General features: G+C 40.3%; 1 protein-coding gene across 3 annotated transcripts in view; it reads left to right on the top strand.

The window, feature by feature from the left end:
- plppr1 (phospholipid phosphatase related 1) overlaps positions 1 to 16,368 on the top strand; it is an 81,795-nt gene extending 65,427 nt beyond the window's left edge. For 2 of the 3 annotated variants that reach the window (XM_069162578.1, XM_069162569.1), the window contains exons 4-8: positions 2,761 to 2,893; positions 7,815 to 8,065; positions 9,114 to 9,290; positions 14,207 to 14,338; positions 14,978 to 16,368. In XM_069162578.1, coding sequence (XP_069018679.1) covers positions 2,761 to 2,893; positions 7,815 to 8,065; positions 9,114 to 9,290; positions 14,207 to 14,338; positions 14,978 to 15,010 — 726 coding nt within the window. In that variant the 3' untranslated portion in view covers positions 15,011 to 16,368. The other variant, XM_069162587.1, reaches the window with a different exon arrangement.
- Positions 16,369 to 17,522: the final 1,154 nt, after the last annotated feature.

Below are 17,522 nucleotides of genomic sequence, written 5' to 3'. Positions count from 1 at the left end.
TATGCACACATATTATCATGTTATGAAGTGAATGTGTTAGCAAATAGTTCCCTATTTACATGTCCAGCAGACACAGAGCAGAATTAGCTTCATTTGGCGTTACGGTTTTGGAATCACATTCATTTTTTTTTTTGTTGCTCTGTTTGTTTTTCTTCATTGAATCCTGAGGGAAGTATGTGTTCCAATTAGCTGATCACAACTCCACTAGATTCACTTGCTAGTTGCTAGCTTTGTCAATTTCCTGTTTGGTGCTGGATTAATCAGAGTTTTTTTTTTTTTTTACTGAAAACAGCTTATTCTCCTGGAAACAACACTGATGAGCTGAACGATGTTAATACGCTCTGTAAAGTTAAAGGGAACTGCAGAGTTGGGCTTATTATTACAAGCAATACACGTTAGCTATTTGGTGCATTATTTATATAAAATATGGATTAGTGCAGCTTTAAACGTAATTTTGATTGTAACAGTAACTGACAGTGAACTAAGATATCAACGAGCTGTTATCCCAGATCTGCCCCTTCAGAAACTTTTATTTAACAGTAATATTTTTCCGCAGGCTGCAGTAGGTTTCAGTTATTCAAAAATTGCTGCAGTGGTGATTGGGTAAATACAGCAATAATGAATGTCGAGAGCAGGGACATGTTGGATCCTTTTTGGGCTGCTTTAGCATAAAGACATTTATATTTCTCAGTAAACATTCAACTTGTACAAGTGAGATTTGTTTTTACGGGGATTTGGAAATATATTCATTACGGTATAAACAGCTTGTAAACTGTAATAAGTTCTCTGCTGAAGCAAGCTGTGTGTTTTTCTGATCAAAAATTCTCTCCTTCAGTCAGTGTGGTGGATCTAATTGCACCATGTGTCATTTATAGTTTCCACAGGGGACAGAAGTCACATTTAATCTAAAAAAAATAAAACAAAACAGGGATACATAAGAGAGGTTATTCCTAATAATATGGGCAGTCTGTCATTTTAATGCCACAGATGTTTTATGAACTTTAAAGATATCGCAGACATGAACTCCCGTTTACAACTTTTGATAGTTCAAAGCTATTGAAGACGGTACATAAACCGAAACTCTGTTCGTCTCTTCTCTCGAAGGTTTTGCATGTTCTTCTTCATCTCTTTTTTTTCACCTTTTCATGTTCTGCTCAAACAGCATTGTGTCAGGTGACTTCCAAGTTAATGTCTGACACGGTACATGCGGTGGGTGGTTTCCAGTCAGTTTTCCTGAAGTTTTTATAAAGGGAAGTGGTTTGAAATAACATAATCAGGCAGGAGTACCTAACCTTTTTAGTGCTGAAGCAGTCTGGAGAGATGAATACTTCTAGACAAGCTAGTTGCTGGAAAATGTTAAAGTCATCACTTTGAGAAAAGCAGGAAATAACTCACTAATTGTCAGCATTTCAGAGACATGGATGTAAATGAACTGATCATTAACTTATTTTAATTATTAAAAAATTTGTCAGTTACCTGACAGTAGATTTAACGATGCATCTGAGATATATTTTACATGCAGCTTAGGATATATGTGTTTGTTTAAAGTTTGCAAACCACAAAAAAAAAAAAAAAAAAAAAAAAAAAAAAAAATTCAAACTAAATAGTTTGTAGCCTGATTATGTAATACACACATGATGGTTTGTGTGATGGAAAATATGTTAAATTCTACACGTGTAGTGACGTTTGCACATGTGCAGAACGCATCTGGCAGCTGGCGTGGATCGAGCACTGACAAGCCTAAAGGAGGTTCATGAATAATTTTGTTTACATTTACGTCATGGATTTTCCTGTAAACAACAACAACATTCATCGCCTTGAGTAGTCACTTAACTTCCACCGGCCCTCCTTTTTTGTCCTGCACAAAAAGCATTTTGATTTGTCACAACTGCTGTTCAGCCACAATCAAACTCTGATGCAAGTCGCCTCCCTTCTACAGTTTCAGTCTGTTTGAAGATAAAAGCCTTTTTTTTTTGTTACTGTGCCTTAAAAGACAGATGTTTCTGGGTCATTATACATCAGAGGACAGATTTTTCTGTTATGATGGATTTGATGCTCGTTTTATTCAGTATTTGCAATGCTTTATGTAAATCATCTTCTTCTGTCATATGGAAACAATGTTTGAACATATTAACTCAGCTTCTGGACTGAATCCAGTGCTTTAAAATATTAATTTTACGTGACTGCTGTCAGTCTTTTTCAAACATTTAGAATTTCCCAACATCATAACACGGGTTTCGCTCACAGCTTGCAGCCGAAAATAAATAGATTAGAGTTGCATTCACAAGAACATGTTGATGGGGAAAAAAGCACGAAGGATGGTGGGGAAACACACCTGTCCTGCGGCTCCAAGCGAACTCTTTTATGAACACACACACACACACACACACACACACACACCAAACGCCTAAAACACGTGCACACACTGTCACCCGTAAACACACACATATTTTTGTAACATCCTGTATCACCCAAGGCAGCTGGCAACGAGCTCCATTTAGTGTGTCCAGCAGCAGGTTTTCCATTAGACCTGATGTAATGTCCACACTATAATAGACTTGAAGAAAGACCACATTAAGACACTGCGGTTTATGTACACAGGCCAGGCTGGGCCAAAATGCCTCTGCCTTGTAACAGGAAGCCGAAACGTTGCTTTTGTCCCTGTCTCTACGTATTTCTGTTTTTATTTTCATGTCTGCATCTCTTCCTACTTGCGTGTCATTCTTTGTTGTTTTTTTTTGTGGGAATTTGTTTTCATAGATTTTCATTGGAGAGGTCTCCATGTACGTGATGAAGTCGACGAGGGAAGCTCTTCTGGCCCAGGAGAAAACCATTGTGACAGGAGACTGTTGTTACCTCAACCCCCTCATCCGTCGCATCGTACGCTTCGTAGGTAAGAACGCTGTCATGTCATGCCATACTCGAAACTACCCCAACGTCAAGTTGATAATACTAAGCGCTAACTGACGCACACATCAAACAACCCGGTATCACGGCAAAGCGTGTCACCCGTCCACTACCGCAAAACGTGAGATAGCTACGCTCTGGGCTGTCTCGGCGTGAAAGTTACACGTTTTGCAAGCGTGAAATGTACACCCACATAAATGTCTGTCTAGGTGTGAAAGTTACACGTTTTGTAAGCATGACACTTACACGCATGTAAATGCCGTGTGACAGGGGATCATGCAGGACGATGAGGTTCAATTCCACAGGTGACAACGTTTTTCTTGAGTTTTTGTTTCTTAACCCCACCCATGTTCTTCTTCGTTTAACTTTCACACCCAGACAGCCCAAAGCGTGGCTATCTCACATTTCACTGTAGTGGTTGGGCCCGTCTATTTCATGCTTTGCTGTGATACCAGGTTGCATCAAACATATGCGTGTATATCCTTTCACATCTACAAGTTTAAGACCACAAAATTGACATCTCTTTTTTTTTAAAACATTAGCAGGAAAGTGCAATCATTGTCTCAAAATCTGACTTATTTTTTATTATACAGTTTACAAGGGGCAATCAAAAAGTTCAGAGACTGTTCAAGTTCAGAGCAATGTCCATGGGGCATGGGGAAGCAAGAACTTTTGTGATAAAATGTTGCTTGATCAACATCAACACCCGCATTGCACACGTTTTTGTGATCACTGTCATGTGCATTTGTGATTTTGCCATGCACCTGAAACTTGAGCAGAGAGCACATATCAAATTTTTTGGGGAATAGAAAAAAATTGCAGGGAGTCAAATCCAGTGAGTACGGATGTTAGAGGGCTAAAATTACGTTGTCGAGGGCAAGAAACTTGTAATCAACATGCTGTGAGCGGGATGTTGGCATGTTGGAGAACCCAAATGTTATCTCTTCACAGTTCAGCTCGTTCCCTCAGACGCCTCAGGATATCACAGTAGAACTCGGTGTTGGCAGTCTGACCCTGGGGGATGGATTCATAGTGCACAACCCTGCAAATGCCAAAGAAAACCCATTTCGCTGCACTCCTGAAGTGACGTGCCTTCTTTGGCCTTAAACAGTGACGTTCTGCCCATTTTGAACCATGAATGTCGTCTAAAAACAGCTCAGCTGTTACTTTCTTGCCCCAGGCTTACTGAAGCATTTCGTTGGTCTCTTTTGTTGATTTCCAAACACCAAATATGATTTGCGCTCTATGCTCAAGTCCATGCTGAAATCCCAGATACGCACGTACCAGAGGTGACAAAAACACATGTAACACAGGTGCTGATGTTGTTTAAGTGACTTAACTCCATACACATCACTGGGTTGTGGACCGTTCGTGCACAACAGGAACAGACCCTAAACCTTGTGATGGTACCTGATATACTTTGTCATACTTTGTCGTTGCCCTTTCAGGGTAAACAATAAAAAATTAGTTATTTAAAAACTTTTAAACCAGAATTTGCTTTCTACATTTTTTTTGTAAGCTTTCCTTTACTAAACACAAGCCTGGTTAAAGAGGACCTATGTAAACATCTTGTAAGGATTGCCGACTAAAGACACAATTCAACAAATTTTGTGGTCACAACACGTGACAATGTACATCTTACGCACTCGCACTATAGGGAAGTGTTTGATGCCCTCATGTCTCGAGTCATCCACGGACCTTGTCATCTTTGGTTGCTCAGTGAACATTGGGCTACGGTGCCACTAAGTCCCACTAACGTTTGCGTGGCGCATCACCTCAGTGCAGCTGCAGTGAACCGAAAGAGCTGACAATTATGGATCACTGATTGAACTGATTTTATTCAGTTCAGTGCAGAGACACACATACTCACTGACTGTGTAGTCTGGTGTTTTTTGTAGCTAAGTGATCAAATCAGTCCTCAGCAGCACATCGGTATGCACTCACATAACTATTAAATTAAAGTGCTGCTTTTGCCTGTCTCTAGTGAATCTTTTGTTCTGTTTTATTCAATACTAGACTACATAAGCACTGTTTATGAGTGTAATAGCTCGGTGAATCATGCATCTGCAGTATCATAAACGCCTCTGTGGCTTTCACAGTCTTGCATTAAGCAACAAGCTGTCTATCACGGCTGAACTGACAGCTGCCCACCTGTGAGGGGAGCTCCAATGCAAAAAGCTATAGCAATCCTAAACAGTGATTCAGACCTTGAACATTTGTTTGTTCTAAACTACTCTGTCACATTGTAAAGCGAACCTGCCGAAGCACTAATTTATCCTACATGGGGAAAAAAGAGGATGACCCTCAGCAAACATGGTAATCAAGCAGCCAAAGTTCCCATGACCTGTGAATGACATGACATACGAGCGGGTTCAGCTATTTTTGTGCTATGTCTGAGTCACGATGATGTAGAACAGTGAAGGATGAAATGAGTGAGACAGGGTGATTGTGGCAGCAACGTATTTTAAATACATTTTAAATAAATTGATGACCATCACAAACGTTGTTTAACCCTATCCTTAACGCCTGTTGACAGGTCTGTCTTATGTCTACCCACACATATAAAACTCTTGAGTGTTTTCTAAAATATTGAGAATTAAATTTAACATCCACACTGTCATGTGGTGACATCATCATCTGTCATGACACACCAGCACAAAGGTACGTCAGTCCAATGATAAACTTCTGTCCCTGCTTTTACAGGACCTGATGATGCCAAATGTCTTTCCCTAAAAGCCACTTAAAACTTGATTTAATGACTTCATGACTAAACTAACTTTCATCATATTTTGACTCCAATGTTGCTAAACTCACGGGTGACTCAACTAGTGTGCAAAAACCTGATAGTTTGCCTTATTTCAAGCCACTGATAAAATCACAGAAAAAAATAAATGCAAGAATGCAAAAACAAAGACATTAAAATAAAGAAAAAGTATGTGTTCGTACAGAATCCATCACTTACAATTAGAAGCTGATTGAGAAACTATATTTCCATTGCATTTAAATACATTAGCTTCTCTTAAATGCGCCAAATGCTCCTCTCAGCGACATTTCCAGTGCCTTGTAAATGATAAGCCAACAGTTCAACTGTGAATAATATTACGTTGCAGTATTTATCGCATGCATCAGTGTTGGTCGGGACAAATATTAAATAAGGACACTAATAGATAGCAAAGACAAAATATTTGTATCCTCCTGGGTACATTTTGAATCGTGTAGCTTATCTAGAACCAGTAATGTGAACAGTTGTATTTGGAGTCATTATTAACCAAGCTTTTTTTTAAAATTTAAATAATTGTGACTTGCTGGTATTTTAAATACAGTAAACTGGCCTGACTGAGCGGATTTCTCTAATCCTACAGTGACAGAGCCAATTGGGATCAAGTCCAGCCATAAAGCATTTACTGAAACTTTTCTAAAACTGTAGTAGCCACTGAAACCACAGTGACTCTAAACATCTCTATCAAACATGCTGTATCATACTGAATATACGTAAAATATTCTAGGGATGATTTTAACAAGCAATTAAAGTGTACCTGTGTCACTTTTATTAAACAGATATCGAGCTGCAATCTATACATTTTAATTATTTTATTGCCACTTTTCCCACAAATCTGGAGCAGAACTGGGCAGACTGACAAACTATCTGTTATCTGTTCCAAAAGAGGAAGCCTGCTGGACCTACCTGGCGTAGTCCAAACTATATTCTTCATTTTAAAATAATACCTCTTCAGTTTACAAAACACTTCGGAAAAACAATTCATCAGGCAATTCCCCTAATTTATATTTCCGTCTGTTTCTGAACAAGTTCTCAAATTTGTTGGATCGCTGACGCTTTTTGTTTCCCTCCGCTCTCTTAGTCCCTCCCATCTGCTCTCCTCTCACCCTAATCCCCCTTCGCTATTACCCTCAATGCCCTTCACACAATCGTGTCCCTGTACCCCCCCCCCCCCCAACACACACACACACACACACACCCTCAGCCGCTGCCCGGATGACAATACAAAGCGCAGTAATTTCATGGCTAAGCAGGCCAGATAATCAACAGTCATATTTCACAGCAAAAGGAATGCAGATGCAGACAATGGTCAGGGTTGGTGGACTAAAAGTGTCAGTGCAATCATTCATATTAAATGCAGTTTTGTTTTTTTATGCGTGTGTCTTTATGTTCCTGTCTCTGACTGTTGTCTACTTCCATTTTCACTTTAGTTGATTCCAACTTTTCCAACATTTCCCTCGTCTCTTCTCCAACGATCAACTCGTACATTCTGCAAATCAGACAAACACAACTTCGCTGAATGCATGATTTGTGACTAATTCAGATCAATGAGGCACTATACACACCTGAAAAGGGCAGACTCATTATAATCTGCACTCAAAGATCACTTCATGTTTGATCATCCCAGAAAAGTCTACAGTGAATTCAGTGAAACTACATTGTCCACAGTTTCAGTTAAGCAGCTCCCAGCTAAGATGATATTTAAACAAACCAATTGAAGAGAAATAGGCTAGTGCATTTGTTGAAAGAGAAGCTAATCTCTGTGCAATCTGCAGCATCAGTCTGATAGGTGGAGCTCCGTGCCATCCTCTTTTGGATCACGCACACGTCAGTCAGGTCATTATATAATAAACAGCACAGTGTGAGTGGGGAGTATTTGCTATAAAAAAAAAAAAAAAAAAAAAAAGAGGCAATATGGTCCTAATGAGTTTTTTCAGCTGCCCAACGACAGCTGGGAGCTCATCTGTTGGCAGAGAGCTACATTGTTCACTTTGAAACCAGATATAATGCGACGTAGCTGAAACCTGCATGAGACATGTTGTATTTATGTGTGACTTTCATTGGTCTGGATTTAATTTTTTTTTCTGTGCTCTAATCTCCTCTCTATCTCTGTGTCTGTGCGCCCCAGGTGTGTTTGCATTCGGTCTGTTTGCCACAGACATCTTCGTCAACGCGGGCCAGGTGGTGACTGGAGGTCTCTCGCCTTACTTCCTCTCTGTCTGCAAGCCCAACTACACCGGCACAGAGTGTCGTTTTAACCACCAGTTTATCGTCAATGGCAACATCTGCACCGGGAACCCCGTCATTGTGGAGAACGCGCGCCGGTCGTTCCCGTCCAAGGACGCTTCTCTGAGTGTTTACTCTGCTGTTTACCTGACGGTGAGAGGAATGTGCACCAGTACTAAATATTACAATACAATTTACGGTGGACAGTTTACAGACAGAAAAAGAGTAAAATGCAGTTTTATTACTGTTGAACTTTGTGTGCATTATCGGCCAAGATATCTCCAGAAAAGCCAAAAGAATTCTCTGTTTCTCTTTTTTCCACTAGTTCAACTGTTTCTACGAGGACTTTAAAACAACCCATCTTTTGCAATTCTTTAGAATTTCAACTTGAGCTCAGTTCATCAAAAAGCAGTGTCAAATGTTCTTCATTTCATATAATTAGTTTTAATCGCAGTTGAGACGATAAAAGAAACATTAAAACAGTCAGGTGAAAAGAGACTGCTAACATTTATACTACAGACTATATCTGGAATTTAAATAGATAGACTGTACTTTATTCAACACGACAATAACAAATATTTGCTATAAGTAGGTGCCATCGGTAATTTTGATGGAGGATTTGATGAAATTGTGCTCAGGAATATTCCATACAAGTGCCATTTTTTTTTGGAAAAAGTCAAAGTGATAGAGTGAGGAGCTCAGGTAGTTGAAAGTAAAAGAGACACTAGAGGTGCAGATTTTTATCAGAAGGAGCATGAGTACAAGAACAGATGGTTGATGAAAAAAGGAACTGATACATTCAGGTCCTCTTTTGGCACAGGAGGAGGTAAAAGTTTAACAAGTGCGGGTACATTTAGGAGGACTGAGTGTATGTCTTCTCAAAACACTCACTCACACTAATAGGTTCCCATATTAGGTTCATCTTGTAATCTGTTATTCTCTGTGAAAAAGAAAGAAGTCATATCTAGAAAGCAAGTTTTTCACATCTTTCCTTCAGCACTTTGTCATGCCTTGGGGGCTTTGTGCTGCCTTAAAAAGGTAAAATATGTAACAGCATTTCGTCCTCCAGTTGCTCCGCATGTGACTTGTCTGCCTAAAGAAAGGAGAAAAGGCCTTGTTTCCACATGCGGGACACAGTAAAGAACATAATCTGTGAATGCTCTCAGTCTTTGGTCTGATCTAATCTCCTTCTTTCTCCTAGATGTACATCACCAGCACAATCAAGACCAAGTCCAGCCGCCTGGCCAAGCCTGTGCTCTGTTTGGGCACGCTCTGTTCGGCCTTCCTCACCGGCCTCAACCGAGTCTCAGAGTACCGAAACCACTGTTCAGACGTAGTGGCCGGGTTTATTCTAGGATCGGCCGTTGCATTGTTTCTGGTGAGGACTATGGGAACAAGTTTGGGGGAAGTTTGGGAGGAGGACTTTAAGGGGAAAAAAAGGATTATTATACAGAGGTGGATTCTGGTCATGGGTTATTTTCAAATTATAATAGTAATTTTCTGTTTCGTTTTGGAACTGACCCAAACCAGTAATTACGTGATTAATTCAGGCTGCACCTCTTACCACAGACTGAAACATGGGTATGAAGCCATTTTAAAGTCAATCATGATGCATATTTATGTCCCAAACCTCCTATACACAGCATATTTTCTTTTAGTATTCATTTATACTGCTTTCAGTGACAGAATTAAGTGTTGAAGAAGCCACACACTATGTAGAAGTAAATAAAAAGAAGGGCAGTTCATGAAGAGGTGATGGGAGGAGAGAATATAAAATAGGATAAAGCATGGCTTATACTTGGCTTGAAGGAGGTTCAGATACAGGTAATTTAGGATAGAGGGATAGGGTTAAAGATGCACTGGTTGATTGAGGGGGAATAGGAGCAGAGAAGAAAGAAGAGAAAATACTGAGGTGGGACCTGGCTTTCAGCAGAGATCAGCAGCTGGCTTCCAAAGAGCTCGGTCAGGAAGAGGTAGAAGGACCAGAAGGAGAAGAAAGTTGAGGCAAACAGTAGTTTTAATTAATGTTGGTGGATGGGGGTTGGTTAAAGAAACTGGTGATCTGATTCATTCTCACTCTGTACTCCAGAGGGAAGGGATCTTGTTATCTGCCTTATTAAAACAGTTGCCATAACAGGGGATAAAGTGTGCAGGCTGGACTTGTCTTTCCAAACACGACAACACGTTTCTCTGCTCTATAGTCTGTCATTTAAACATTACGATCAGCCTCCTGTGACGTGTCGTCACCGAAAATAAAAAAGTAGCTTTGTTAATGTCAGATTTCATGCTGAGTGTTTAAATGCAGAGGAGTGGTTACAGCTGAAACTCTCAAGTTGTTTTGGGTTGAAGTGGAAAGCCCACCGAGGAGGAAGGAAGGTGAAGGGACCACCCCCCCCACACTCTCCCAACATCAAAAAGGATTTATTTAACAGCCTCAGAGGCTTCATTACTTGTAATTGCCGCTGGGCCCTGAGCGTCAAGGCAGGAAGGAGTGTGGCAGAGTGGAGAGGCAGGAGGAGAACCAGAGGGAGGACTCGGAGAAGAGGAAACGTGGGATTGTTGTTTGCGTATTGGTATCTGATGGATGATTGGATGACTTCTTGATTGGAAAAAAAGGCACCCGACATATTCACGGGGAAACTACTCAGATGTTCGGTTACTACTGTGGTCATTGTTCCCTGACAGTGTTTATACGCTGATTTTAACATGTTTAATGTCCAAAATTCTAGTTCAGCCTCTATTCTGTAATTATAGAGATATTATCATGTACCTGGATTCGAGGAGTCGTTCACTAACTGAAGGGAGGGCTTGATGGAGAGTAGAACAGCGGACAATTTGTTTGCTTTGCAACAAAAACACATGTTGGAAATTTAGTATGACAAATAATATAAAAAATAACGAAACAAAAAATTCACCCTTAAATGGCAGCTAACGCCAAATGCTACTTAAAATGAAGGAGCTCCAAAGTGTTTGCTTCCTTGTCCTTGCGGGTGGATTGGATGCACAATTACTCTGACTACTTCTACCTGGGTCAAGTTAAAAAGTGTGTACGCGTTCTTACTTGATGTCTGGATGAACGAATCCGGCTATTAAGACGTCTTCTGTGGACAGACCTGACGGGAGGTGACTGCTTCCACGACCATCTCACAGTCTCACTGGGTTGAGCTCGGCATCACGGAGTCCTCCAGAAATCTCCAGATCTGGTCGTACAAAAACCAACCTCCACAAATAGTGCAGAGTAGTACATTATTATTGTTGGCATTTTGTGAGAAATTAAAGAATTGTCCAAATTAAGATTCTGATGATTTTGATGATGCACCTTGTTGCTGAGGACAGTGAATACAGTGCAGAAGTTCAGTTTGTTTTCAAGATCCCGCATATATATATTTGTATTAGACCTGAGTAATAAGCAGATGTAGTAGGAAATCAAGGTGGTGAAACCCTGTTGGACGTTCAGAAAGTGTCGGGCAAGAGTGAGAGCATTTACATTTACAGGAGGGTCAAGAAGGGTCCAGATAATTCATGAGGGATGCAAGTGGGTGATGGTCATGGTAGTTTTTGGTTTATATGCTATGCTTGTATAATAATAGATTACCTTGATGTGTACACTTAGTTGTGGCACCAGCGAGGTCCGGTGAGGTCAACATGGAGCAGCTTGTCATTGGAACATGAGAAGGAGGAGGAGCCACTGCACATCACTGTTTAATGAAGGATATAAGCTTTAAGTGATTGACCTATAAAAATTGACATACATTGAGTGAGTGATCTCCAGGGAAAGATTAATACAAGAATGTCAATCATTACTACAGCAGTTTTGAAACTGCTCATTTCCAGCTTATTAGCAGCCCCGGCACAAGGACCTAATGGTCCTGATAAAGCTCATCAAGGTCTTGTCATGTGAGAACTGAGGCCGTTTGATGGACTGCTATCTTGAGGGAAATTAATTGATAAAGTGAGAGTAGAGAGAAGGTAAAATCTCTATCAGTGCTATCAGAGTTCACAGAACGGAGATCTGAATGGACTCATCAAACAAGTACCTTTGGTCTTTGGAGAGATTTGTCCACTGCCAGCAGATGGAGGGATCAGTCTTAAGCACTTGGTTTTGGCTCCAGGATGATGTTTGTTAACGTGGGAGATAGAGGTACTCACTCAATCCAAGAAAAGGCCCATGCTGACATGCTGAGTCTGATAGTAGCAAAGCTCCCTGAAATTTAAAAGGGGTTACTAACTCAATCTCTAATTGAAGGCTTTCAAGGTACATCAAAGTTTCTTTTGTCCTCTTCTTCTCACATTATTCTGATCGAATGTCTTGTAATAAACCCGAAAAACAAACCCATTTTATGGCACAATCTTGGATCCCAAGGCAAAGATCCAATACAACACTTTTATATGACAAGCTCAAATGTGATTTTTCAGCGTTTTAAGGCAATAAGCAAATTTCACTTAGCACTTACCTGAGACAATACGTGACAGCTTTGGCTCGTCTTTACATGGATGAAAGGACACAAAATGGAATAAGAAGCAGCCTTCTGAAGTCTATAGGAGAGGCACTTGAATTGAGTGAAAACAAGAACACTAATGCCACACAGAAATGTATTTAAAACAGCCACTTCAACGTACACTTTAGGCTCACTGTGACATATATTGACGTGAAGAATTCATTGTGTAGCTGGAGAGTCATCTGTAGATTCTGGCCCAGCAGCTGTAATTCATTCATTTACTCGATCTGGCAGCACTAGAGATTCACTGTTCATGAAGCGCCACAAACAAGAAAACCTTGAACATCCTCCAGCAGTGATTCGTGCTGCTTCATTTTCGCCTCTGCCTGCTGCCTGAGGGCATGCTTGGCGTCTGGTGGGGTGGGATCTCCCTCTGGCTGCTCTTTGATTAACTAGTCCACGGAGGAGTTCAGAAATTCCGCAACCTTGTTGGTGTGTCTTCTATTAAAAGAAACCCGACTGATGGACAAAATGAAAAAAAAAAAAAAAAAAAAAAACCTGAATTTATAAGTAACTGTAATTTATAGAGATATAAATGAAGAAGCAGGGCATCAGTTCACTGTGCCCGCTGCAGGCCACAAAGACGAACACCCCAGAGCATCTACTCTGGCCGCATGAAGTGATGGCTGACTTTTAGAGACTCATACAATGTTTGATTGAGGTTTTACACCCATATAAACATTATATTACTGCAATAACTGTTCTAAAGCAGGACATATGGCCACATTTCCTATTGGGTACTCTTATTTAATCTTAATTGGAGCTAAATACCTTAATGACAGAAGGATTGACAGTTTTATAAGAAATCTAATTTTTATATGAATAGTAAGACATGCCTTTTAACTACGGCTTAATTACTCATGCTAAACTGAGGGGTATTTTCTGTTGCGTCAGGTGAATAACTACTTTGTCATATCTTAAAAATTGTCTGTATTTAAGACATTATATGAAAATGTATGTAGACTGTGAAGAGCAAAAAGTCTGAAAAGTACAGCCAATGCAGAAGTGCCTTAAACTGCAATACCACTGAGGGCCACTAGGGGCTGGCTCAAAAAAAAAAAAAAAAAAAAAAAAAAAAAAAAAAACTCTGGCTCCATTGACACTAATTCAAAAAACCCTTCAACTTCTCTTAAAGTCTTACAAAGTCAATACTTTTTTTCACAAGTCATTATGGTCTCATTTGATAAATTCACTCCCCCTGATTAGTGGCCTGGTGATCCTTCGGGAAATAATTCCATAATTAATTATATATTAAGCCTCAAAGAGAGGTGTGTTTGGGGACAGGCCTGGTTTGATTGACATGTCGGGGTGCAGTTACTGTCATGTGATGGAGGTCATTTGACAAAGTACAAAAGTAAGGACACAGATCAGGCTGGTTCAGATAGTTAAATAAAAGGGTCTTCACTCTGGAGGCCAGGGTTTGAGTCCGTGATGGATTAATTCGAAGAAATCTATTCCTGAGACTAACCAGATACTTTTGGTGCTTCAACCTAACCATATGGTTTTATTTTCTTAAACCATGGTTTTTGACGCCTGTTGGCTAGGTAAAGCCGTGACACTTGGGTTTATTACACACTTTTGTGTGGTTCGCACCAATATCTCAGTGTGGCTTGTATGAGCTCCTAAACATATTTGTATTCAGACAGTTTTAAGGTAAAAGTGAAAAAAAATATTTTTCCAAATTTTAAGTGAAAAATCAGTCATCATCCACGAAACGAGAAGAAAAAAATGAATCAAATGAATTATTTGTCAGTCAATCGCACTGTTAATGTTGAACTGTCCTCCTACTTTACAGGGTATATGTGTTGTGAACAACTTTAAAGGTGTCCACAGTGCAGCAGCTAAACAGAAGACTGAGGACTACCGTGGTCTGCCTCTGATGACTTTCCCCCGTGTAGAGAGCCCACTGGAGACCCTCAGCGCACAGGTAGCTAAAAACACTTAACCCGGAATCCCAAAAACTTTAATCTCTATGCTGCGCATTATCTTTCTCCATTAATTGGCAGAGCTCCCTCAAGGCCTTGAGCTTAAAGAGAAAAATCCCCCTTCAGGTACTGGGAATTTTGTGTATGGGAATTTTCTTTTGTACTGGAATTGTGACTTGTTATAATGTACTTTTTCATGCCCTGCTTTATTTTGTAATTTTCTACAAAGGTGTCATTATCAGTCATATATTTGGTTCACAATGTTTTCTCTTTCTTTCTTTCGTTCTTTCTTTCGTTCTTTCTTTCTTTCTTTTTCTTTCTTTCTTTCTTTCTTTCTTTCTTTCTTTCTTTCTTTCTTTCTTTCTTTCTTTCTTTCTCTCTTTCTCTCTTTCTCTCTTTCTTTCTCTGTCTCTACACAAAGGAGTGACACATGACAGGCATGGCATTTGCACTACACCCCCACCCTCCTTCCCAAATGCACAGAAACTTACACAGAGCACACCTGGCACCACTTGACAATGACCTTCCTCTACCTTTTCATTTCCACACCTTTTCCCCCCTCTCCTTTCTCCTTCCATTTTATTTCTTCTTCTTGTCTCTACCTCCTTCCCCACTCCTCCTCCTCCAACATCCATTTTCAGAACCACTCGGCATCGATGACGGAGGTCACATGACTAAGGGGGCAGCACCGGGTCACGTTTGCGTCTCCACAGCACTTCCAGACACAATGACGAGAACGCATGCCACGTGGCTCCGATTGCTTACAACAAATTACTCCTGATATATCTGTTTAAATCACCTGTTGGATAAAATACACCATGTTTGTAATGGTTATCATCTAGTTGGGATTTGCTCAATTCAACCTACCAAGGCACACAGATCGCATCAGTGGCAACAATATCACAAAGCCAACTTAAGCACAGATTGTTTTTCCAGGTGTTTGAAATCATTTGAAACATGGGACATTTTTTTTCCTCCCAGGTGCGCTGTTTGTAGTTAGAGGACGGTGTTTTGTACATTTTGTATGAGCGAGTGCTGTAGCCTATCCTGACGATGTTAAACCTGCACACTTCCTGTCAGCCGACTCTCTCTGTTTTACATCACATCCTGTCAGATGAGATGCCTCGTCGATCACCACATCTATCCCACTCGGTCTGAAAAATATGCTATGGAAAAAATATCGATGTTGTTGTTCTGTGGTGTTTGTCATTTGTACAGAAAAAAAAAAGACAGAATCCTTCTTTTTATTATCTCTCTCTGTACATTAATTGACCATGTCAGGTCATATTTTTTAAGGATTTTTTGTTAACCTGTATGACTTATGATCCATTTGGACCCGTTTGCCTGCTGTAAACCTCGATTTGTTTTGGTATCAGTTTAGGTGTTTTGGGGAACAACTCCTCTCCCTTTTGGAGGAAATGACAAGGAAGAGTCAGTGACATCCTCCGGAAATTGGGTTCGGCACGTTCACGGTGCCATGTTATCAGCCTTACTGTGATATATGAAAATGTGATTGGTTGAAATGCTAACTAGGAGTGTGTTTCACCCCAATTTCATGATTCACTGTGATGTTGATGTCTGGACAGAAAGGTCCAGCGGGTCTAGCCTGCGCCAGATCTACTTGAAGATCTCACTGGTTTAGTTTGAAAGTTAAATTTAAACTGAAATTCATTAAAAAAAAGAGAGAGACAGAAATGCTCTTTAGGAGTGAAACAGTGATTTTCTCAAGGTCCTGGCTAGCCCCCTCAAGGAAAACCAGGCTAATGACTCCTGCTTCACTTTTCCTCCTTGAGGCACCCCTCCCTCTCCCCGACTCACCAGTGGATTGTGATGCAATGTTGTGACTCCATTTCCTATTGGAAGATATGCCCAGCATGACGAGAGAAGTCAAGATGTTTTATAGATATTACTCATTATCATTGTGATTCAAATTGTCTTTTACTTTGCAAACAAAATGAAGCATTTCATTTGAAATGCTGCGTATATTTCTTTTTTTTAGTTTGTCCACAAATTAAATAGTCAGTAGAAACAACTGTGCTCTCCTGTGTTTTTCATTGTGTGTCGGACTGGTTAACTTTTCATTTCCTGTAGACAATATGCAACCAAAAACCAGAATGATCCATCTAAACAGTCAGCGTTAGCAGGTTAACGCGATGGAGGATGCGGGAAATGTATCTGTCCTTGTGTTTGTTCGAATATTGAAAGATTTGTTTACATGACTTAGATTTTTTTTTTTTCCCTTTGAGTTGAGCCTTTCAATATTACTTCTGCTGCATACAAATTGTACTTTCTTTGCTGGCTCATCTGCAGCCTAAAGGTAAGGTCGCATTATCCCTCCATTCCCTGCACTCAGCTCTGAACAGGGATGTGATGTCAAGGTCTGCTGTAAGTAATAAGTAAATATTGATCTGAGGGATCAGACTGTTTGACTGTAGATGCAGTCCACTCAGCCAGTGTAATGTAATGTAAACATGGAAATGGACTATATTAATGATTCTCCATTCCCAAATTGTGCATCATTGTTGCTATTATGCACATCTTCATGTTAAAAGATGAACAAAGGCAAACTCTAGTTGAAGTGACTAAGAGATACTGTAGTGTGATTGTAACTAAAATATCTGATTGGTAGTAGTGCACATCCTACGGAGGTACCTCCCCTCTAAAGCTCAGTTCAGTAAATTAAAGTCAATTACGGTCATCGAAGGCCAATTTCACTGAATAGACTTAGGGTTTAACGGGACGTTTCATGGGGGCCCTGTGCACCTCCATGGCTGTTCTTTAGCAAAAACATAACTACAATTTAACTGAGAACAAATATGCAAATGAGTGCAATTTGAAATGAGAAACCTAATCCTTCATGTTGTTCCTTCTGTGAACAAGTCAGGAGAAAAACAAGCTGTGTTTAGACAGGCCACCCAAAAGGTGTCACATCCTGTGAGGCAACCCTTGCCCCCCCCCCACCACACACACACACACACCGCTGCCCAAACGCACATGCAACCCAGACAGGTGATTAGAATGAGCATAGATATGCTCAGACCAGGTTCTTCTGTTGATTCATCCTGTTACGACCGCATCGACTTCAGTGATGTTTGTGTCACCGCTAAGCGAGGCATACACGCACAGAAACACAAAGAAAGCTGATGGCTCAGCCGGTGCACTTGCTCTTTTGCTCTGTCAGGTATT

This window comes from Embiotoca jacksoni, unplaced genomic scaffold, assembly GCF_022577435.1.
Source record: "Embiotoca jacksoni isolate LCO1_2020_lvr unplaced genomic scaffold, fEmbJac1.0.p SCAF_10, whole genome shotgun sequence".
Lineage (NCBI taxonomy): Eukaryota > Metazoa > Chordata > Actinopteri > Embiotocidae > Embiotoca > Embiotoca jacksoni.
This window is presented reverse-complemented; position numbering and strand designations above follow the sequence as displayed.